Source organism: Ictidomys tridecemlineatus, chromosome 1 (genome assembly GCF_052094955.1).
Source record: "Ictidomys tridecemlineatus isolate mIctTri1 chromosome 1, mIctTri1.hap1, whole genome shotgun sequence".
NCBI classification, from domain to species: Eukaryota; Metazoa; Chordata; class Mammalia; order Rodentia; family Sciuridae; genus Ictidomys; species Ictidomys tridecemlineatus.
Genome location: NC_135477.1, coordinates 12,972,600 through 12,995,960, shown reverse-complemented (window position 1 = coordinate 12,995,960; position 23,361 = coordinate 12,972,600). Strand labels below are relative to the sequence as shown.

Genomic DNA, 23,361 nt, shown 5'->3' with positions numbered 1-23,361 from the left:
GGAATTAGAACTTGACCCAGTGAGATGTCCCTGTCCCTTTTCTCCCAGTGACTACCAGGCTTCTCACTGTGCCACCCAACCCCACCAAGCAGGAGATGCTGTTAAGTCCTCCAAAGGCTGGACACTGCACCTATGAATCCCAGGAGCCACACGGGGCTTGGCATGTCCCGCTCCACTCAATGCATAGCCTAATACCTGATAGGAGGGCTCGAGGTGACTTGGAAAGGCATGGCTGCTTCTGAGGGAGCACAGGAGCGGCTCTATCTGCCTCTTCTGCAGAATCACTTTGCATTAATCTCAGGCTCCTGCAAAATCTCTTTCAATTGGGTGGGAACTCAAACCGCATCATTACAGTGAGTACCCAACAGCCCAGGGACAGAGCAATGGTGAGAGCGAATGTGAGAGCTGGAGTCTGCTCAGCTGCCTCCCCTCTCTGCAAGCTCATGATCTCTCTCCTCACCATGAGGCTCAGCTCCAGCTCTGTGAGAGCCACGAGATTACAGAGGCAAAAGGTTGAATGGACATTTCTCAGAGAAGACATACAAATGGTCAGGAGGCTTATGAAAACATGCTGAATGTCATTACTCATTAGATAAATAACGCAAATCAAAACTACAATGAGATACCACTCCACACCCGCTAAGTTGACAATTCTTTAAGGACAAGTGTAGAAAAAAACATGTGAAAAAAATGGAACTCTATGCATTGCTAGTGAGAATGTAAAATGGTACAGTTGTGGAAAATGGTTTGGTGGTTTCTTAAAAAGTCAAATATAGAATTACTATAATTCAGTAATCCTACCCCTAGGTATCTCCCCAAAGTAATTGAAAACAGGGACTCAAAGAGGTAGTTATGTGTGAATGTTCATTACAGCAAGGTTTACAATGATCAGAAGATAGAAACAACCCAAGTGTCTATGAAGAGATAAATGGATAAATAAAAGGTGGTATGTGCATACAAAGGAATAGTATTCGGCTATAAAAAAGGAATGACATTCTTATACATGCTACAACATGAATGAAACAGAAAACATGCTAAGTGAAATACGCTGGACACAAAAGGACAAATACTATATAATTTCACTTATGTTTAATATCTGTAATAGACAAATTTGTAAAGACAGAAAGTAGATTAGAGGTTACCAGAACCGGAGGGAGGAAGAATGGAGAGTTATTGCTTAACGAGCACAAAGGTACTGATTGGGATGATGAAAAGTTTTAGAAATAAATAGCAGTGAAGGTTGCACAACATTGAGAATATCATTCCTGCCACTGAACTGTACAGTTAAAAATGGTCGAAATGGTAAGTTTCGTTACATATACTTTATCATAGTAAAAAATGTTTTTTTTAAACAAGAAAAACAATTTGCTCATCTGGGAGGGAAAGCCATTTCCCATTTATTATTAGCTTCCATGGCCCAGGGATCTCAAAAGAGCATGGAGAAGTCAGCTCTTTTCCTCCACCAGCCTGCTAACTCCACCATCTTCGCTGATCTCCCAGCACAAGGGTCCCACCTTCCATAAAAGCCGGATGAACGCTGCCTCTCCACTTAGGGTCCCAGCCGGGTGATCCTTCCACCTGTTCATGACAGTTCCTTCCTGCCCAAGGCCCCTTAGACAACCCTTGGAGAGACGCCATCCAGCCCCAGGAGCTGCCCTCTCTCCACCTGCTACCTGGAAGGCCTGCGGCCCCGCGGCCACATTTGCACAGAAGGTCTTGGAAGGAACCAAATGTCTAATGGCCCAGAAAATCTGGTGTTGGCAATTAGCAAACAAGCTATTATCCACCGGCAGGCCCTCCACCCTGCTGCAGCTCGGTTCTAATTATCCTGTCACTCAGCCCTTCTCCAAGCTGGCCTGGGTCATCCCACTGACTTGCAAAATAGCATGGGTCCAGCCACACACTGAACATGTGCCTCGGGCCCCCAGGGGACTCCAGGGGACTTTGAGGGTAAGAATCAAGGATTTTTTGTTGTTGCTGCTCTTCTCCCCATATCTCCCTCCCCCACTGCATCCGGGGAAGTACTAAACAAATCATTTGACTTGCTGATTACTCGCCAGGCCTGGAGGCAGTTGAACTTCATGGACTTCTTTCATCAGAAATTAAAATTCATCTACATTATTCAATGACTTAAAACTGATCTGCTGAGAAGGAATGGAGGAGAAAGGTTTTCATAGATACTTGTGTTACTGGGCACATCCACATCTGTACATAGTCCAAGCTAAAGATAATTACCTGTTCATGCCCACCGACCCAGCACAGCAATATACAAAGGCGTCAGAGACACATTTGTTTTCAGCTGATATCTCTACTTTGCCATTTAGAATGTCAAAGTGGTGCGGAAAACTTCAAGGTGAAAAGCCAACCTTATCCCCTAAAGAGCAACAGTGGAAAGTTTATTAATCCTGGTGTGCTAATGATCCCAACAAGGCCTGAGATCTTGCATGCCTTAGGACTAAGCCTGAGAAGGTCAGTGGAGTGTGATCTATTCATCTCTGGCTACCTGAGCTAACAGAGGACGGGCATCACGCGCCCCCTTCAGTCCTGCACAGCCATTACCCACAGTAAGAAAGTCCAGGTACCGTTACTGTGGCCCTGTTCACTCTGCCTCGGTAAAGCTAGTACAATAACATCTGCCCCAGGCTGCTTCCACTGATGCAAGTTCCCAGTATACACAGGTCAGCTGGGGCACACTGGGAACATACGAGAAGCCAAAAGCTCAACCTGAATACAGGTTTTTATATTGCAGGTTTGCAAGAAAGAAAGAAAGCAGAAAAAAAAAGGAATTTCAGGCCCCAGCTGCGGAAACAGGGAAGAGAGACTGCTAAAAGGGAGATGAAAGGAAAATGCTTTATCAGGAAATGTAGTCAAGGGCAGAGTCCAAGGATCCAGGACACTGAAGAATACCTACTCCATCACTCCAGGTAGAGTGCATAAAGACCACCCAGAGCTCCTTCCTTGTCAAGCTCCGAGTTACCCCGACATCCACAACACAGGGTGAGTCCACGGTCTCACAGAATTAGAAATATGCTGACGGTTTCAAGAGTGCAAATCATCAGCCACAAAACTAAGTTAAGCGGAAGGGAAGCAACCCCGGAACTTTCTAATAACTAGAAATGAATTGTCAGGTCTCCTTTGCTATTAGATAATTTAATACCACTTCAGTCTCATAGTGTGCAGATGATCTCTTTAATGAATATAAATATATGAATATATTTATTAATGAATATATTAAGGTTAATGAATATAAAAATATGTTGATCAGGGCTGGGGCTGTAGCTCAGTGGTAGAGCACCTGCCTAGCATGCATGAGGCACTGGGTTCAATCCTCAGCACCACATAAAAATAAACAAATAAAATAAAGGGGACATTCTGTCCATCTACAACTACCAAAAAAATTTTTTTTCAAAAAACAAGTTGATCAAAGTGTTCACAGGTTTGCTCATAAACCTTGAACCCTCCTGTCCTAACACATTCATTTTAAAAAATGAATTTTAAAAATGTCATTTTAAAACCATGTCATCTTAAAACTAACATTTGCAGCAAAAGAAAAAAAAGGATATAAATAAATAAATAAATATTTTGAAGCAATGCACAGGATAAATAAATAAAAGAATCACTCGAACAACAAGTGTCCTACCACGGGGCTTCTTAGAACCCCAAACCAGGCATTTGAGGGGGACCTAGTTTAACTTGGTAATTGAATCCTCCTCACTTGCTTTAATGGAACAAGAATTAAAACGTAGACTTCATCTGGGTTCCTGCTATAAAATGCAAGACATGTACAATTCAAACACATTTTTATTTGCTCCCAGCTCTAATGGCTTTAATCAAAGCAGACGTTCTTAAAATTAAAAAATAGCCTTGCTAAGAGAACCTCAAAGACAGCCATAATTCACAAACTCGCTGCTCTCCTCCTCCTCCAGAGACATTAGTCAGCAAATGGCCGTGAGCAGCATCGCAGGCTTTGAGATACACGGATCGATCTGCTCCATAAATGCGACATTCTTTAAAGATGAAGACAGAACCATTGGGCTGGCTTTATTCTATGGAGCTCCAGACTTATGTGAAAGTGACAGGTGGTCTCAACAATAGCTTAGCGACAGGCTCGACTCTCCAAAGGGTCCTTCCCGCCAGCTTTCAGATTTATGTATCTATCAAAGAAATACCCATTTCTAAAGGATTTTTAAGGTCTGGTCCTTATTTAAAAAATTATACACACACATTTTTTTCCTCATTTTTCTTCCCCTGAAGGCTATAAAAGGACAGGCATTTGCCCCAGTGCCTAAAATCAGGCTGATTGAGAAAAAGCCCTCTCTATTTCTCTCCTGATACACCCTCCTCCCAGTACCATCTCTGAAAATTGATCAGTTCAAGGTCATGTGTAGGTTACTTGCAAATGTCTTTTAAGAAGGAAAATAAAAAATCTTTTATGACCCTCTAACAGGCGTCATGGCTAGCTGAACTAATGCATTATTACCGTAAGCTGAGCCTCCATTTCAGTAAATAATTTATGGGCTTTTATTTTTTTAATCACCATGGTTGATGTCCAGAGTAAATGGAAATTTTATTGGCATGAACAGGAGACCCTCTCACTATGAAGAACCCTGAGTGTAAAATAACCACTCTCCAAATGCTAAATAATAATTACGGAAATGAGTACTCACCGTGGCAGAGACCACAACACCAGGCTCAGTCTGAATGGGGGCGCTGCACCAGGTCCCCAACACCAGGCGGCACCTTCTAGTTACCCTTCCTGCCTCCTGGACAGTCCAAGAGATGAGATGCCCCAGCAGGAGAACAGGGGCAGCTGGGTTTCCCCAGATAGTGGAATCCCGAGTCACTGCCACCCCAGATGGTCAATGGGCAGTTAGTTCACTTTCTCTCTCTTTGCCACAGGTTCATACACTGATTTATGGGCCTCCCACTTGGGCCTCTATGTGTCCAGGCAATTGCTGGGAGAGGTAAGGAAACACTACCTAGATGAATAGTTTTCAAGAATTATATCCAGCAACCTTGCAGCTCCCACCCAGCTGTACCCAGTATCTGGTAGGGCTCTACCAAATCACCCCACACATGGTTCCAAGATGTCCACCTGGCCTCTCTTCCACAGACTCTGCTCAGTGGGGCAGGGCAATGTCTTAGTTCATCTCTGACCCTCAATGTCAACTGGATGAATGGAAGAAGGAACAGTGGACATTGCATGGATGGATGGGGGAATGGGGAGACGGATGCTTCTATGAGTGACCAAAAGTGAACTCAGTAGATATCCAGACTGGAAGGGTGTAAGGAGGGCCTTGGGCCTGAGCCTAAGCAACTCCATTTTAAAACTCCACTTTGAAACCTGCAGTCTCACCAGGCACGCCTACGGAGCCCTCCAATATGATCATCAGGCATAGTCCTGACATAAACAAGTCACTTCTCCCTTCCCTGACAAGCTCAGAGTGAAGTCTCTGGCTTGTTGTCCTCACCCTGATGGGGCAAAGGAACAGACAGACATTCAGCCAGCCGACACTGGCTGACATCTCAACTCTTCTCATGGTTTGCCTGATCCTCTGCATCTTCCTCACTGCTCTCAGACTCTACAGCCACATCTTGACCCTGGTGAGAACCAAACTTCTCCCTACGACCCTCTCCTCAACAGCTCCACCCCAGGAGAAGCCTGCCATGGTCCCTGACCTGACCGCTGTGGTCTGAGTGAGTGTGCACCTGCTGGACTTAGAGCCTAAGGCTTGAGACTTCTGATCTGACACTTGAACTTAGCATGCAGAGGGAATGTCTGTCATGAGCCTGTCATGATTAAGAGTGCTTGCAGTGCTTCGGATTAACCTAGAATCGTTTGCTGTGGATTGATGATGTCTATTGTAGTGCCTAGCATTAAGGATAGTCATTTTCTTGATTAAGAACCTATAGAGTAAAACTGTATTGAATGATTTGAGTAAATACAGCATTGACAAAGGCAGAAGTGCGTGGCCGTTCTTTATTTCTCCCCCTCAACTGCATATGTCGCACCTTTTGCCATCATGACAAAGGGCCAGTGAGGTGTTTCTCAGAGTGGGTAGCCACACCCGGGTTGGGACACTGGCAACGCACATTGTGAGTTACCTCCGATAATTGGGATCAGCTTCCAAATCTCCCGGATGTGCCTCCCTCCTCAGACACCCCTTTTGCCAGGGGAATAGCATGGCTCCCAGACGGGAGATTGCCATACTCCCTCCGTTCTTATCCCATCCCAAGCCCTGACATTCCTATTTCCTCACACCTCCCATGTTCTCTGTCCTCTGCAAAGTCACCGCCATAGCCATGCTCCAGGTCCTCCCAAACTGGACCAGGCTCCTGCTCTGTCTCCCTGCCCTGGGCCTGCCCTGCCCAAGCCACAGTCACCCTGTAGTCAGAGCGTCCTGGTCAAAGCACTGAGTCTGCTCACATTCTCAGCTTTGTCAGAGGGTTCCTGGTGACCATTCCACCCTGGGTAAAATCCAGGCCTTCACGCCCCACCTCCATCCATCTGTGGCCTCCTCTCTCCATTCCATCCTTGGCCAGACCAAACCTGCCCTCAGACCCTAGAGCATCTGTGCCTGACCAGCCTCCAGGGCTCTGCACACACTGGCCCCTTTCTGGAAGAGTGCCCGCCCTGGCTTCCATGGGCGGCCAACTCCGCCTTGTCCTCTAGGACTCCACCTCCAAAGGCCTGCCTCCTAGGAAAGAGGAGAGGCTTCGCAATTCCATGGTACAAGCAGATGGGAAACTGTTAATCAGTGCCTGGAGATCCACTGGCAAAGCCCAGATGAAGGAAATTCCACAATAGCCACATTTCTCCAAGAAATTACCACCAGGGAAATAAACAGGCAAGGAGGGGAACCTACAGACCAGGGGTTCTCAAACTTTGATGTGCATCAGATCCCCCATGGGCTTGTTCATGAGAATGATTCTGGTCCCACCCCGAGAGTTCCTGAGCCAGCAGGCCTCAGGCTGGGGAATTTGCCTCTGACATTAGCTCCCGGGCCCCTCCACTCTGCCCTGAGACCAACTGCTACAGCTTAAAGAGACTTCAAACACTTCAACCCCAGTAACTGCCCTGTGTGGCCATTCATTGGATCCTAATTCAAAAATCAAAACCTTTTTCCATTTATGAGATAATGGGAAATGCTAACATGGGCTGGATCTTGATGATATTAAGGGATTTATTCTTAGTAGCATAGCTATATCATTTTGAAGTCTTTGTCCCCTGGGAATACATTCTGAAATGTTCACAGATGAACTGATCACAGATGAAACGATCTGTCTAGGATTTGCATCAAACCAATGGAAGGGGAAGGGCAGAGATGAACAAGACTGGCCACAAGTTAATAATGGTTAAAACTCGTGGCAGATTCATGGGGGTTTGACACACGAATTTCTCTACTTTTGTATGTTTTAAATTTTCCACAATAAAAGAGTTACTGTTTTAACACACAGTACATAGAAAACTGGGGAGAGCAAGACAAGGATTTTCTTCCTTTCCTCCGCTGACTATGGAGCACCTGGCCCAGCCACAGTAGGCTCCACCAGACTTCTCAAGTCAGTGAGTTTGTTTAAATCAAAAAACACGGCCTTTGAAGGTTTGGGGAGGTTTGGGACCTGGTCTTAGAGCAGCTGAGGGGTCTACTGTGCTGGCTCCTCTAAGGCCAAGGCCATTGAGCTTCAGCAGGTGCCCTTGCCACACAGACAGAATAGCCACCAGCTGGGCACTCACCCACAGGATGGTCTCCAGGCAGCTCAGAGACAGGGTCTTCCTGGTAATCAGCCCACAGTTCTTAGACTTTGTCACCTCGCTGCAAACCTGAGCCTTAAAGGAGGCATGGGGTTGTTCCTGACCCCCTGCTGGAGGCCCTTCCAAATCTGAGAAACAGAGGAGCTGCCCCAGCAGAGAAGCAGGGTCATTTTCAGGACCAGACATGCTCATTTTGCTTTGTCCTTCAGTCAAGCTGGGATCCTGTGCCATACAGGTGGGGCAATGAGTCTCGGTGACAGCCCTGACATCTCTCTGTGATTCTCACCCCAGAGAAGAAGGGCAAGCTGAAACACTGATGTCAGATGTCACCATGTGACCCTCTGTACCATAAGAGCAGGCCCTGAGTCCTCCTGAAAGGTGGATATGGGTGCATGTTGCAGCGAAGTCCCAGCATGCAGCATGCAGCATGGTACCCTTCACTCTCAGCCTTGAGTTGGCCTTGGCCTTGGGGTGGCAGAGGTGGCAGGTAGGGCCATCAGCTTGGGGTAGAGGCCCAAGGAAGCTGTGGAACAGGAGCAAAGCCCAAGTGGGATCCTTGGCTGCTGTTCTTGGAGAAGCACAAGGAAAACAAAATAGCTTCAGACAATGACCAAAAATATTGTCATGGCAGATGGAGGGGACAGAGGTACAGAGTCTGTGAGCCTCGAGATGCTGCTTCTCCTTGGGCCCCTTCTCCCTCTGTGAAGTGAATCCCAGGGCCGCCGTTGCCATGCCTCAAGAGCAGAGGAGACACTGCCTGAGAAGCCCCCTGAAATCACAGCCCACCAACCATTTTCTGAATTCTTCCATGGGTCAGATATTTACGTGTATTTTTTTACTTTAGGCTCTTTTTCAAGGTTATTCAAACTCAAATTATTAATTTGAAGTTATTAGGAATTACAGGTCCAGAAGTCTATCAGGAAAGCTCCCGTAGTCTGCTCTCACTGAAAGTGGACTGTGTGCCAGGCTGAGAGCTTCGCAGGAGTCTCTCATGAAATCCTGCCTCGGGGCTGCTGTGCAGTGCTGCCGTCATTCCCATTCTACGCATGAGAAAAATGCAGCCTAGAGGGTTCACACTGTCACTCGGGGTCCCCCAGCTGGACTTGTCGATCTCTGACTCAGAACCTGACCCCTGCACCAAGCCAAACACAGGCCCACCCGCAAGTTCGGATTTCTCTTAACAGATAGAAGCACAAAATAGATGTGAGTTTGGGGAGCTGGGAATTCCAAGGTCTAGTGGCCAACATTGGGCAAGGTCCTGCTTGCTATGTCATCTCATGATAGAGGGCGGAAGGGCAAGAGAGCACAAGCGAGCAAGGCAGGAAGGGGCAGAACCCCTTCTTTTATCAAGAGCCCACTCCTGCAGGAGCTCACCCACTCCTGCAGGAGACCCATCCATCACCTCCTAAAGGGCCCGCCTCTCAACACTGTTGCATTGGGGATAAGTTTCCAACACCTGCAATTTGAGACACACATTCTAATCACAGTAGATGTGAATGTAAATCTCCATTTCTCAAATAAGCAGATACTGTAGGGAAGTCAGGAGGTCACAGGCACAGGGCATTCCCCAGGCCCCGTAGTCCCTCCTGCTGTCTCCAGGCTCAACTGACCATGTGGCTCATTCTTCCTTGGGCTGCAAAGCTGAACAGGGGTCTCTATTTAAAAAGCCTTTAATCCTTCAAAATCCAAACCCTGAGGTAGGGCATAGAGGTCAGAGATACAAGTTCAGAGATACAAGTTCTATGATAACATAGAGGTCAGAGATACAAGTTCAGAGTCAGGAAAGTCCAAACTCAAATCCCAGCCTGGCCACTTCCTGGATACATGCCCTGGAGTGAGTTACTTAACTTCTTGTTCTGACCTAGAAAACGGTACTGGTGGAGGTGGGTGCTCCTTAAGGAATAAATGAAACAAACCCTGTGAAACCTGGTGCAGTGGCAAGTGCCCAATAAATTATTATTTTGTAACTTATTATAATCATTACCATCACCATCATCTTCAATCATCATCATCAAATCAGTCCATCTTCTACTGTGATAAGGACCATGCCTTTCACCCTAGGACCGGCAGAACCCCGGCTTAAGTACAAAGTCAGCGCATGCATTTCCTTCACCTTTTGCTCCTCTGGGCTTGTGAATCTCACCAGACAGAAACTTGGCAAGTGAAACCTTCAGGGAAAACCTCAGTGATGGGAAGCATGAGGGCCACTGCTGCTGGGGTGCGGGGACCTGTCTGGCCCGACTTCCCACTCAGGCTGTCTGCTCAGGGGCACTTTCTAGACAACCAAAGAGAACTTAAGAAGCCACGTGACCATGACTTCAGCTTTCTGTCTTCTACAAGGAAGCCCCAGTTTCACATTTTAAAACTGAGCAGGTCAATGTACAAAACTCTTCCTCACTCCAAGGAAAAGATTTCACCAACCTGGGCCTCTGGAAGCCCCAGGCTTTTAATTCCCCAATTTAAGGTGAACCGCCTCAGGACAGATCAGCCTGCAGAGGCCATGGTACAGGGCTGCAGCTGTTCTGAGGCCAAGGAAAGCTGCTGTGCCATTCCAGGCCAGTGGGTCTCACACTGAGAAGAATCCTTCACCTCCCAAACGCTCACCTTCTTTCCCTAGGGAGCAGGGAGAGGTCAGAATGTGAGGGCAGGGGAGATGGTAACAGCTGGATTCACCTCCCTTCCACTGCACCCTCTAATGACAGAGAGTTGCACCACTTCCAGATAGGAAGCTCACCTTATCCCACCATGTGCCCTGTGCCTGGGGAAATGGAGCACAAACTTTCAACTCTGCCATCGCCTGCAGAGTTCCTTAATGGAAGCAATGCCCCAGGACAGCTGAGCGGTTTGTGCACTGCACAGAGATACACACCCTGGGGAAGATCTCCCAAGCAGGGCTGCAGCCATCCAAAGACAGGAGCACCATGTTCTCATACACAGGTACCATGCTAAGGCATGAACGGAAGGGCTACATCACCTAGTGGACACCTCTTTTGAATTTTCTTGCACCCAAAATGGGTCTTGCTTAAATCCACATAAAAGCACAAAGGTGGCCATGACACTTAATAGCAACAACAGCAACAAAAAGGGAAATTCCTGTTAAAATACGAAGTTCCCTATCCCTACAAGAGTTTCAAGCAGAGATAAGATTTATCTGAGGTACAGAAGAGTAACAGAGGGCCAAAAGAACTCAGGAAGTGGGGTGGGAACTAGCCTTTAAGGATTGGTGTAAGGCTCACTAAGTGCCTGCCGTGCGCCTGAGCTGCAGAGGCCATGTCTCCCATTAGGCACAGGAACCTTGGTCCTGAGAATATGCCATGGATATGCCATGTCCACCCCAAATCATTCTTCCCTTCTTAATTAGAACAAAAGTTTAGTTAAGAAGAGAGAAAGCAATACCTCCCCCGACCTGGGCTGATGTGTCCAGTGTAAGTCAGTCATGGCGAACCCCGTCCCTTGACAAGACAGCCAAGAACAGGTGTGTGGCCCACACACAGGGGAAGTCTGGCAGGTTCCTGGGAAAGAGACATCCTGCTTCTTAAGTGGGCTCCCTGGGAAGAGGTGGACACACAGGGCACGAAGCCAGTACACAGGAGTGGCCACCACTGGATAAACCTCAGTGAGCTGCGGAGTCCCCTCACCTCGGAGCCTGCTGTACCTCTGGACTCCCGATTTGGGGAATAATTAATTTTCCTTTTGCGTGAACAAGACTAAGTCAGGTTTTCCACACTTTGCCAAATAAAAACTGGCTCCAGGCTATGTAATCTTGAACAAGCTACTAACGTCCTCTGTAGCTTGGTTTTCCTTATTTCCGTATTAAGTTGGGATAATAATAACGCACACCCCCCCCCCAGGATTCGTGAGCATTAAATAAGAACAAAGCAGACAAAGGTTTTAACAAGTGCAGCTATTATTACTTACAGTGTCTCGTTTTATCCCTACCAACGGCCCATGGAGATAGGAAATAGGTAGTTATTTGCCCCATTTAACAGCAGAAAAAAACAAGGAAGAGAAAGGTAAAAGTCGCACAGCCAGCAGGTCCCTTCCTCAGTGGCTGAGCCCCTTCCCCGGGCCACATCCCAGCCCTGAGGTTCAGACTCCATGGCTGACTGAGTCTTCCCCACCCGCAAGGAGCAGCAAAAACAGGGAGCAGAAATGGGAGCGACTGCTAATAGGCAGTGGGCTCTTTACAAGGTGATGAAAACGTTCTGGAATTTAACAGCCGTGATGATGGCACCACCTTGCAAATACTAAAAACCACTGAATTATACACTTCGGAATGAAACTCCTGTTTATATCTCAATTTTAAAAATTAAAGAGCTGCTAGAAACAGCCTGGTAGGAAAACCGTTCCCTGCCCTGCCTGCCTGCCTCAGGAGCACAGCCCTGGGTCCTGGGAGCAACATCCCCAGCCCCTCCCCACCCCTGCCACCTGGGCAGGCTCCTTCCTTCTCCAGGGTGAACCTGGCTGGGGAGTCCACAGTGTGGGGCCAGCACTGCGGCAGCAGCTGGCATGGCCTCTCCACAGCACCCCGTGCTCTGTCAACATAATAACATGCAGGGACAGCACCATCTTGGCTTCATTTTCACTTTTTTCTTAGATATTCTGAAGCCACAGGTCCAAGAACAGCTGGCTACCCCCAAAATCCAGGCATTGTTATGCAGGCAGAGGGACTGAGCTCCGCCCACTCGCCCCATACCCTGCTGGTAAGATAAGCAGAGTCCAGGTGTTCTGGAACAAGAGTAGAAGACACCTAAAAACCTGCAGAAATTACAGCCCCGGCATTGCAGGAGGGCGCTTGCTGTCACCATTGCGAGGGCCAGAACTGTGTCCTGCAGAAGGTGACGGAAAAGAGAAGACAAATGTCAGAGGGCCCAAAAGGTCCCTTGGCTCCCCAAGCCAGGACAGGTCCCTTCGGCCTGGGGAGGAGTCCCCAGGGCAGAGGGACACCCAGAGCCACTGCCCTGCTGGAAACAGCCCGCCCTGGCGTGGGCAGCACCTTCCCGCGTGGCAGCCAGTTTGCAGGTTGGGAGGAAGGAGAGCAGATCCCTTCACAGACGGGCTAAGACCATTTAAGCTTAAAATCCCTAATTGCTCCTTACTTTTTAAATACAAAAACCTTCAGTGGGAGGTTTACGTTCTTACAAAGAAAGAATTAGTAAACTGGGTCCAGTTATTGATTAACGTTACATTTTGCTAAGTTAAGCACTCATGGCAAAATTTCAAAAATAACTACTCTCCAAGGGAGTGGAAACAGAATATCTTAACTTCCAGAGCAGTAAAGGAAGGTAAAACAAATGGAGATTTCACTGAATGAACAGTTGATTCCCTCAGGGCTGGATTTGCTCAAGTCTTATCCCAAGAAATACAAAGCCATAGAAGGGTGCTTTCTAAGGAATGGGGTTTACCTCCTGGCCTCTCCACAGAGCAGGGGGAGGGACCCAGAGCGCCACCCCCCAGCCCACACACACACCGAGCATCCCCTGGCTCACATAACGCCAAGCAGGGTGACGAGGCTGGCAGAGGTCCCCTCTTTTACACTATACCCAACTCAGCGCCTGCCCAGAGAAGGCAAACATTGGCCACCACATTTTGTAAGCTTTTGAATTTGAACTTAAAGCAAATCAGTGTCACTCAAAACAAAACAAAAACTCTGATGTGAACAACTAACAGCAGGAACAGAGCAAACAATCCCCACACTCCTAACCCCACCCTCCTCCCCACTCCTGCCCATGAGTCCCTCCAAATTCTTTACTGAGCTGCAGTGGGGATAGCAGGTCTCAGAGTCCTTAGAAATGCCAGGAAATAACATGGGCTTAAGGGGCCCTGGGGAGATCAGTTGATAGCTTAAAATATTCAGAATTATTGTGGGTGTCACATGGTTGAGTTGTGCATGTCACATACACAGGAGAGATTCAGCACACACGGCCTCCCAGGACCCCTTGTTCCAGCCCCCGCACTCCAGTAACGCAGTGCTTGCGTCCAGGGAACAGGACTTTGCACATTCACAGCCATGCAAGATGGCCAGTGGCCTGAGCCCAGGCTTAGGGGGGAGGCTATGGGTACCCGGGTGGTCTGTCTCTGGTTTTTCATTACTGCAGGCCTGTCCCTCCCAGGATGCAGGCCTGCCCACTTGATTAAGCCTGAAGGACGGCCTCTCTGACTTCACTGTTATCTTTAACAGCTCTGTCTGCAACTCAATTAATCAGCTGGCCTCTCCTCTGCAGAGTGGAATGCTCCAGACCATCACAGAGGGACCACGCTGACTCCCTGCAGGCACACCCCACTGAGCCCGGAATGTCTGAGTCCAGGGCACTGGCCATGGGAGGTGTCCACAGGAAGGCCTCAGATTAGGAAAAGCGGGAGCTAGAGGCAGGGACACCCACACAGGCCCCACTCTCTCAACCTTTGACTTCCTGGCCTCTCTCCCTCTCCACAGACCTAGCCTTGGAGGGTCCTGAATAGTGTAGACACGAAGCTCAGAGCCTTGTGGGTTAGTGAACAAGAAGGTTCTGGAAACTCAACAGGCAGTGGAGAAACAAGCCACAGAGCAATCACTTCAGCCCAACCTGGAAAGTAGGACACCTAGTGGCCATGTGAAATACCCCCTCCCCACCCACTGGCACCCTGTGTGTCTGCCCAGCCCTCCCCTGCCCACCCTACTGGGTGTCCATCAGTCTGGTCTAGAGGACACGCATCACGGTCACGTCAATCATGAGCCTCTGACCACGCATTTTAAGAGAGTGATTTCAAATGAAATATTGCAATTAAAAGCCCTGTGGGCTGGGGCTGGGGCTCAGTGGTAGAACACTTGCCTCGCATGTGTGAGGCACTGGGTTCGATTCTCAGCACTGCATATAAATAAATGAATAAAATAAAGGTTCATCAACAAATAAAAATATATTTTTTTTAAAAAAAAGCACTGAAAACTTTTGTTCTGCGCGTAAACTTCCTATGACGCTGGGGTGAGGGTCTAAGAGGTCTGAGGGCAGAGGACACAGAGGAAGGCGAGTGGGAAGGCAGTTTCTGGGAGGTGATGCTTGACTGGCGGCTGCAAGCGCTGCTGGGCTGAGTGAGCAAGATGGGAAGGGGACAGCTGTGGGGGCTGGGAGGGCAGAGCAAGGAAGAATCTTCCCAGAGGGCCCTTCACCCTCTGCCTCCAGACTGTCCCCGGGGTCTCCTCAGAACCACCAATTTCATCACGTCCTTCCCAGCCTCAAGCTGGAGCTCTCGACTTCATATCAGATCCAATATTTTAACCAATGGGGAGCCTCCATTAGCCCCTGACCACTGCCCCCTGTCATTACTGCCCCTCATACAATCCCCTGGACCAGCTGGGCTGTGCTCTCTGCCATCTGGGAAGCCATCTGCCATCCTCCAGCGGGTCTTGTGCACCGACTCCAGGGAGAAAGGCACTGCTGTCCTTCCTGTGGGAGGAGCTGACCCTCATGGCTGACCTCCAAGCAGACATGGCCCTGAGCCGCTCTTCCAGGGGCGAAGGACGCGTCTGAGGACCCAGAGTTAGCTGGAGGATACCAAGAGGGATACAAAGTTCTGTCCTCGCCAGCTCTGAGGCAGACAGACCCTGTGCCAGACCTTAGTTTCTACAACCACAACTGTCCCACTCACAGGGTTGCTGTGGGTCCCCAAGGGAAGACCTGTGAGAAAGACAAAGATAGACAAAGTATGGCACACCCTTGCAAGGGACAGCTACTCACAACCAAAATGGAGCCTCTCAAAGCACCAGGGAGAATATGAGACCCTGGAAAACAAGGTACACATTCCCCACAACTCCACTCACAGGGAGTTCAAGAACAGGCAAAACCAGTCCAAGGGGTAGGTAGGTACTGGAAAGAGGCACAGAGAACTTTCTGGGGGGATCCAATTTCCTGTATTTGGACTGGCATGGTTACAATGCATGGATTCCTATTGCTGCTATAATAAATTATTGCCATTGTGGGGCACTTAAAACCAGACAAATGTATTCTCTGACAATTCTGGAGGCCAGACGTCTGAAATGGGTCTCGCTGGGCTAAAGTCAAGGTGTCAGCAGGGCCAGGTCCATCTGGAGGCTCCAGGGAGGATCCATACCCTGCCTAGAGGACATCCACATTTCCTAGCTTATGTCCCTCCTCCAACTTCCAACTCCGCTGCCTCCCATTCTCCTGCTTTCTTTCATTTCAAAGGACACTGTGATCACACCGACCACCAGATACTACAGGATGAACTCCTCATCTCCAGGTTCTTCACCCAATCACATCTCAAAGTCCTGCCATGGTAACACGTTAGGAATGTGTTCCTGTGGGGGAAGGCACGGACACTGTCCTGGTCTGCTCAGGATAAACTGGGTGACTGATAAACAATAGAACCTAATTTTTCAGTCCTGAAAACTGAGAAATCCAAGATCAAAGCATGGGCAAATTCAGTGATGGGGGGTATTGGAGATGGCACCTTCTCACAGTGACCTCACATAGTGGATGGGGAAGGGCAATTCTCTGGGGCCTCTTTCATAAGGGAACCAACCCCATTCACGAGGGTTCTGCCCTCATGACCTAATCGATCTCAAAGGCCTCACCTCCTGAGACCATCTCCCTGGTGACTAGGTTTCAACATATGAACTTGGGGTAACACAAACATTCAGACCAGAGCAGATATCTTTGGGGGTCCATTATTCCACTCACCACACACAGGTATATCCATATGTAAAAATCCATGAGCTGTTTGCTAAACTTTGTAACCCTATGGAACATATACTGGACCAATAATATTAATGAAGACTAACAATTAAGCGTCCTCACCTGGGCTGCTGAGGCCATGTCCCTTACCTAGCTTTGTCCTTTGCCCACCCTCTCACTGTGTCCTCGCTCCACCCTGCACCATTACCCTGCTTTACAGAAACTGACGTGTCACAAGGGATAAAACCTCCCTCGCAGCCATCAAGAGGCAAAGCCGGCTTGAATCCAGGTCTGATGATTCCAAGCCCGAGTTCCACGTGCACTCAGGGATCACCAAAGTCTCCTGCACAGGAGTCAGGCAGGTGACCCAAAGAGAGAGGCATTGCTTTTGACGTCTCCCTGTTACTGGGTTGTCCACACGGAAACTTTCCCTTTGCTCTGCCTTAGGAAAACAGCAATACAATTGAGATGAAGAGAGAAAAAAAAAATTCAGCTCAATGGCGGGAACAGTACAGTGTGAAGAAGACCTCGCAAACCGGAGAGCCCGGCCGCTGCAGGGACTGCAGCGCTCTAGCCCAACAAAACAGCCAGAAAGCCAGACTTCGTGTGAACTCTCTCCTATTTTTAATTATAGGCAATGTATCCAATTTATCCAAGATAATGGATGAGCAAACATGTGTTTCCAGGCCCCCAGCTTGTCACCATGAGCAAGGTACACTGCCTCCTCCTCCTATCCAGCTGTACCACCAGCAGGCAGCAGCCTCCCCCCAACAGCTCTGCCCTCTGCAGGACATGGGGCATCAGCATTAGCACCAGCTAATAGGAAGCAAAGCTGCCCTGTGACAAGGGACCTGGAGCAGCTGGAATGAGGCTTCCTGCCCGCTGCAAACACACATTGCAGATGGGAGCAGAGGCCCCGGCGGGCAGGGCGCATCTCTGTCTGCTCTGCTCTATGGAACCCAGCTGCTCCCACCCACTGCCAACACACCTCCGAGGAGAGGGGCTGGCCTTCCAGACTCATCTGTCATTTTGCCTAATGCCCAGCTGAGGGCCTCTGACCACAACCCAATATCTGAGCCAGGGTCACCTCTGCCCAGGCACGAGCCATGCTCTGCTGAGCCATCTTTGTTGGAGCAGCCCCAGTTGAGGCACCACAGCACCAGCCCTGAACCCAAGGAAGAGAGCTAGGGCCACGTTCAGGTCTACTTCTGTGCCTTCTACTGAGCCTGGGGAGTGTCCAGGCCGTTCTCCTCCTTGGAAGGACCAACTGGGTCTTAGGAGTGGCTTTTTGTGGTTTGAGACAAGGCCACAAGGAAATGACACAAAAACTATCCAGGACAGGGATGAACTATCCATGCTTGGGCTCAGAACCATCAGGTTGCCACCACCCACTCTCTCCCTGTGGGGTCATACCAAGAAGATGCGGCTGCTTTTCTTGGCTCCATCTTCAGATTAGGAAACAGAAATGAAAGTTCAGGAAGGTTCAGGGCCTGTCCATGCACCCATCACCGGTAAACAGAAGGGTCGAGGCTAGTTCCCAGGACTTGAGCTGGTCCCCAGTACAACATTGCTTCCCAAAGAGAACACGTGCCAGGGACCCTTCCAGAAGGGGCTCTGGAACTGCCTCGCCCCACCCAGCCCACCCAGGCCCCAGGAGCTACACTTTATGGGTGTTGCTTCTGGCTTCAACTCTTGACCTCCTAAATGGGAATCTGCCGCCCCACAGAGTGGGGAGAACCCTGGACCTCACACACAGCTCCCCTGCTGACCTCCCGCTTTCCAACTGGCAGTGACCTTGGCTTTAGTCATTGACATGGGTGAGAGTTATGATGTTCAGTTGCCAAATCTGGGAGCAAGCCTGGAGCTGGGAATGGCAGGGCGCCACTGGAGCTGGGATGGTCACGTGGCCCCAACAGGTTCCGAGCCATGAGAGGAGGGGGAAACGGGTAGAGGAGCGGTGCCTGGAATTTTGTACACAGATTCAGAGATGGAAGCGGATTTACAAATTCTCTCTTAGAAAGACACCAGTTGTGAGCTGGAGCCTGGGCGAGTGTGGTGTAGGAAGAGGATCCTGGGAAGGGAGTCAGGCTGCTATCATGGGGCAAAAAACTCTTGAGTTTTCTGTGAGTCACAGCAGAGCCACTGCAGGGCCGCTGGGTCTTTGGCTTCTGAGTTTGTATTGAATGTTCACTGAAGGCCCAGTGAGTGCAGCGTTGGGGCAGAATCCACACAGTGACCAGTGTGTCCTCATGGGTTCACATCTGAATGCACCAAAGGAGCCCCCAGGGAAATCAACCAGAAGTTTCCGACTTCTGTCTCTCTCTTCCTGGGTCTGCCTCGCTCTCCCTCCTCCTCCACCGCTATCACTCCCTCTCCCTTCCCCACATGCACTCCCAGCAGCCTCTCCTGGAGTAGATCCGGCAGGACCCCACCAAGCAACAAGCAGAACTAGGTACCTGCTGGGCCTCAGGTACCACTGCCCACCGTCTTCCAATGACACCCCAAAAGGCTGATCTCCTTGGGCAGACAATCCTCTACTTCCCACAGTCCCTGCTACGGTTTGAATATGTCCCCTCAAAGTTCAGGTATTAGAATCTTAATCCTCAAATTCATATGTTTATATTTGCAGGTGGGGCCTTTGAGAAGCGATCAGAATAAGATGAGGTCATGAGGGTGAGCCCCCCCACAGCATTAGTGGCTTTTTAATAATAGGAAGAGAGATCGGAGCTAGCACACTTGCTGTCTGACCCTGTGCTACGCTCTACCAGGTTATGCTGCAGTAAGAAGGCCCTCATTAGAAGCTGAGCAGATGGCAGCACTATGTTCTTGGGCTTCCCAACCTCTAAAACCAGGAACCAAATAAACCTCTATTCTTTATATACTACCTGGTTTCAGGCATTTTATTACAACAACAGAAAATGGACTAACAAATTTGCCTTTTGGGGTGCCCTCACAAACCACCAGGCCCAAGTGGGATGATATAACCCCACAATCCCCTTCTCAGCCTTCTGGCCATCCCCAATACCCCACTGAGACATTCAGAACCTTGGATTGCCCTGAGGAAACAGCATGACCTTATTGCCCACAGGTGTGCTCATCAGCTGGTTGTCACTTTCTAGGATTCTGTTTCTTCATCTGGAACATGAAGAGGTGGCTCACAAAACACTGACAAGATTCTGATAATCTCACTCTGATCATCTAAGTCACACTAACTGGAGTGCTAATGACATTTAAAGACTGCACAGCCACTGCCACCCAGATCTCACTAATTCAGTGGTCCAAAGATGTCTCAATTTACCAAGCGGCAAAATCTCCCTCCTCCCCAAAATTTATGGACCTAAGTATCATCACATGTTTATTTTGCCAAGAGCAGACATGAGGACATTAGTGATATTAATATTATTAAATCCATCATCTATCTGCTGCCATATTCAGTTCAGAAAAGAAAGGGAAAGTAGGATCATACTAGTTACCTACCACTACTAAAATATTTTTTCACACCAAAGTTTAGTGGTTCCAATAATTGCATATGTGCACAGAATTCCGCAATTTGGGCTTTTCTCATCTGGAGTCAATTTATGTAGCTAAAGTCAGCTGAAGGTTTGACAGGCACTAGGTGGTCCAAAGCAGCCTCACTCGGGTCTGATGCTCGGCTGGATGCTCCAGCAGGGGCCTTGGCTACCCTCTGTAGTTTCTCCAGCAGGACAACCTGGATTTCCTAAATAGCAGAGTTACGAGTGGGCAAGTCCCAACACATTGACAGATGTTGCTATAGTTTGGATGTTGAATGTCCCCCAAAGGACTATGTGTTAAAGTCTTGGTCCCCAGGGTACTGAGAGGTGGTAGAATCTCCAGGAGGTTGGGCCTAGTGGAAGGTCCCATAGGAGGTGAAGAGTTTGCTGGGTCACAAGCCCTCCATCATGGCCCTCTGGTCTGGTCACCACCACCAAAGGCCTAAAAGCAACACATCTGCCGATTATAGACTAAGCCTCTGAAACCGTGTGCCCAAATAACTTTTCTCTTTATAAGTTACTTCTCTCAGGTCCAGGGATGGAAAGCAGACGAATAGTCAATGCAGTCTTCTGCTGGTTTTCTTTGCTGACATGCTATTGGCCAGAACAAGTCACATGGCTAAGCCCCAGTCCAGGTGGGAGAAGGTGTGAGTGCGTGGAGACAGGACTTACTGGCTGTTAGTGTAACACTCTCCCACCACAGCAGCGCACTCCCAGAAACTCTGAGATGGAATAAATTCAGCTTCATGAAAACCTACTACCCGGTGCTCTGGGTGACTTCCTCACAGGCCACGGTAGGTTTCACTGATCACAGACTATCACTTACTGACCCAGAGGCTGGCAATTGGGAGATGAGGCACTTAGCAATTCTCACATTCTTTCCAGCAGAGCTAGAAGTGGTCTTGGCCTCCTCAGCAATGTGCTGCAGGTGGCTGGCTCCCTGTGGGTCAGAGATGGCACACACAACTCAAAGCTCTTTGCCACTGCTTACCTAGTTAGGACTTCATCTGCAGAACAGGAGTTCCCCTTGACAAGAGCACACTGGGGAAATAACGCTCAGCCCAAAGGAACCTGGCACCAAATCACGTCTGTGTGACTAAAAGACACTCATTCCAGAGGTGGAACTCCCAGAGCTGTGGCAGTGGCAAGTGTGGGGAGCCCTCCCCAGTCCTCAAGCCATGTCCTTCTGGATGGGGCTTACTTTGACCCTGACACAGGGTCCCCAAACATCCATGCCCAAGTGGCCACATGCAAGCAGGGCCATGCACCCCCACTTTGGGCCAAGCCTCACTAGTCCTGGCTTTCTGGGTGCTTCACACAAACATGGGCTTGTTTTCGGTTCTCAGGCCAGTGGGTTCTCAGCCTCTGCCTGGCAAAACTGCCCAGCTAGGGCCTGACCAAGTTCACCTGAATGTTCTAGCTTCCCTTCTGCAGAACTGACGAGAAGCAGGCTGGGAAGGCCCACGGAATCCCACTCCCAACACTTGGCTATAAAAACCTCAGGGCAGGGCTGGGGCTGTAACTCAGTGACAGAGCACTTGTCTTGCACGTGTGAGGCACTGGGTTGGATCCTCAGCACCACATAAAAAAATAAACAAATAAAATAAAGGCATGCTGCACATCTACAACTACAAAAAAAAAAAAAAAGGGGGCACAGACTGGGATCCTTCCACTGGGTAGACTTCGGAGGTTCCTTCCTGGTCCAGGCCTTGGGATCCCCCACAATCTGAGTTGGAGTCCTCCACAGACAAGAAAAATCCTGTGTGAAAAATTCCCTGAATGATGAAATTCTCCCAGGTTGGAAATATTCTCTATATTGATGTCATGGTGGTTGCATAACTACAAGCCTTTGTCACAACTCATGCAACTATAAGCCTAAAAAGCATGAGCTTCAACTTATGTAATTTATACCTCCATAAATTTGACTTTGAAAATTTTCCCCAGCAGAGAACCCCCCCCCATATTTAGCCAGTTCCACTCTCTAATAGGCCCCTCCTGAGCCTCTCATGTGCCCAGGGGAGCTTTACATAATTACAACAATGCCGTGCTCTGTGGTCAGGGCAGGTTCTTTATATACTTTACATCATCTGATGCTCAGGACCATCCTGTGCTAGCAACACGTTTCAGATGAGGTCACAGGTCAGAGAGGTTGAGTCTCTTGCTCAGGCCAAAGTCAGATGACCAGCAGTGTGAGAGTCAGGACTCCACCAAGACTTTCTAATTCCACTAAGCTTGTTTCCCCCCACTAAGTACCCACCCCATACTAGCTGCCAGGCATGGTGTGTTGGGTGCTTTTTTACACTTAATTGAAGTCCAGAGAGGTCAAACGACTTGCCTGAATTCACACAATTAGGAAGACGTGACACCAGAATTTGAACCAAGCACTGATGGATTCCAAAACCTACTCTGCCCTGGTATCCACAAGACAGGCCTGGGGTCCCTCCCACCCCATTCTACTGCTAGGTCTTCTCCTCAGGGACTGCCTGGCCCTGGATGACTTCCTACCCTAACCTTGACACCCCCCCACACCTATCCCAGCAGGAGTCCTGGCCAAGACTACCAGGGCCAACCAGGAGGAATGGACTGTCTCTAATCTTCAAGACATCGTGCCAAGGCAAGATGATGTATTCAGTATCAGCAGGTCCCCTGCAGCTATGCTTTAACTGCTGACCCAGGGAAACTACAGGGACCTCATGCCCATGGTCTCTTCAAATGAGGCCAGCTGGCCAGTGCCACATGGACAGACCATGGCCCAGCAGGCTCCAGGAGAACATGCATAGGTCTGTACCTTAACACAGACCAAAGGGCCAGTTACCCAATGCAGCATGAAACACTTAGAGCAAACTTTCCAACAGGTTGCCCACTCATTCTCTAGGCATGGGTGGCCACTGACTAGGAGCTACCTACTGCACGTGGCTCACTCAGCTACTGTAACTACTTGTAGGAGATAATCATCTCTGATGGTCAGACAATGCACCCCTTTAATTCCCTCCCCCACTCCTGTGTTAACAAGGTGACTCTATCCTCTGGCCAGGGATAACTGTTCCAGGGTCAGGTTCCCAATCATCCCTAAGCCTAGGGGCATCCTCTGGGAATCTGGACTGGGGAGGGAAAGACAGGAAAACAGACAGATTGGCAGGCCTTCTTAGAACTGGAATTTGTCTTTTCAACATTAGTACCGTCTGTGGCCGCACTGGCCCTCAAGATGGCATGCACATCAAGTGGGTGACAGGCTAGGCAATGCAGAAGCAAGAGAGGGGGAGGAGAACTGTCAGGCTCCCAACACTTGTCACCACCCCGACACTTGTCACCACCCAAATCCTGCACTCCAGCAGCCAACCCAGGATGCTCACTTGAAGTTACCATTTTTACTTCCTCTGGCTAGAGGAAGTTTGGTGATCTGCCACCAAAAACTGTAATGAAT

At 49.1% G+C, this 23,361-nt stretch overlaps 1 protein-coding gene across 7 annotated transcripts in view; it reads right to left on the bottom strand.

The window, feature by feature from the left end:
* The window catches only part of Hspa12a (heat shock protein family A (Hsp70) member 12A), a 143,219-nt gene that overhangs the window by 28,816 nt on the left and 91,042 nt on the right, over positions 1–23,361 (bottom strand). The window contains exon 1 of one of the 7 annotated variants that reach the window (XM_013356546.4): positions 196–503. The exons of the other annotated variants lie outside the window; for them this stretch is intronic. Within the exon in view, the coding sequence (XP_013212000.2) occupies positions 196–292 (97 nt within the window). The 5' untranslated portion in view covers positions 293–503. Of the gene's footprint in view, positions 1–195; positions 504–23,361 lie in introns of those variants that run through there. 7 annotated transcript variants of the gene reach the window in all.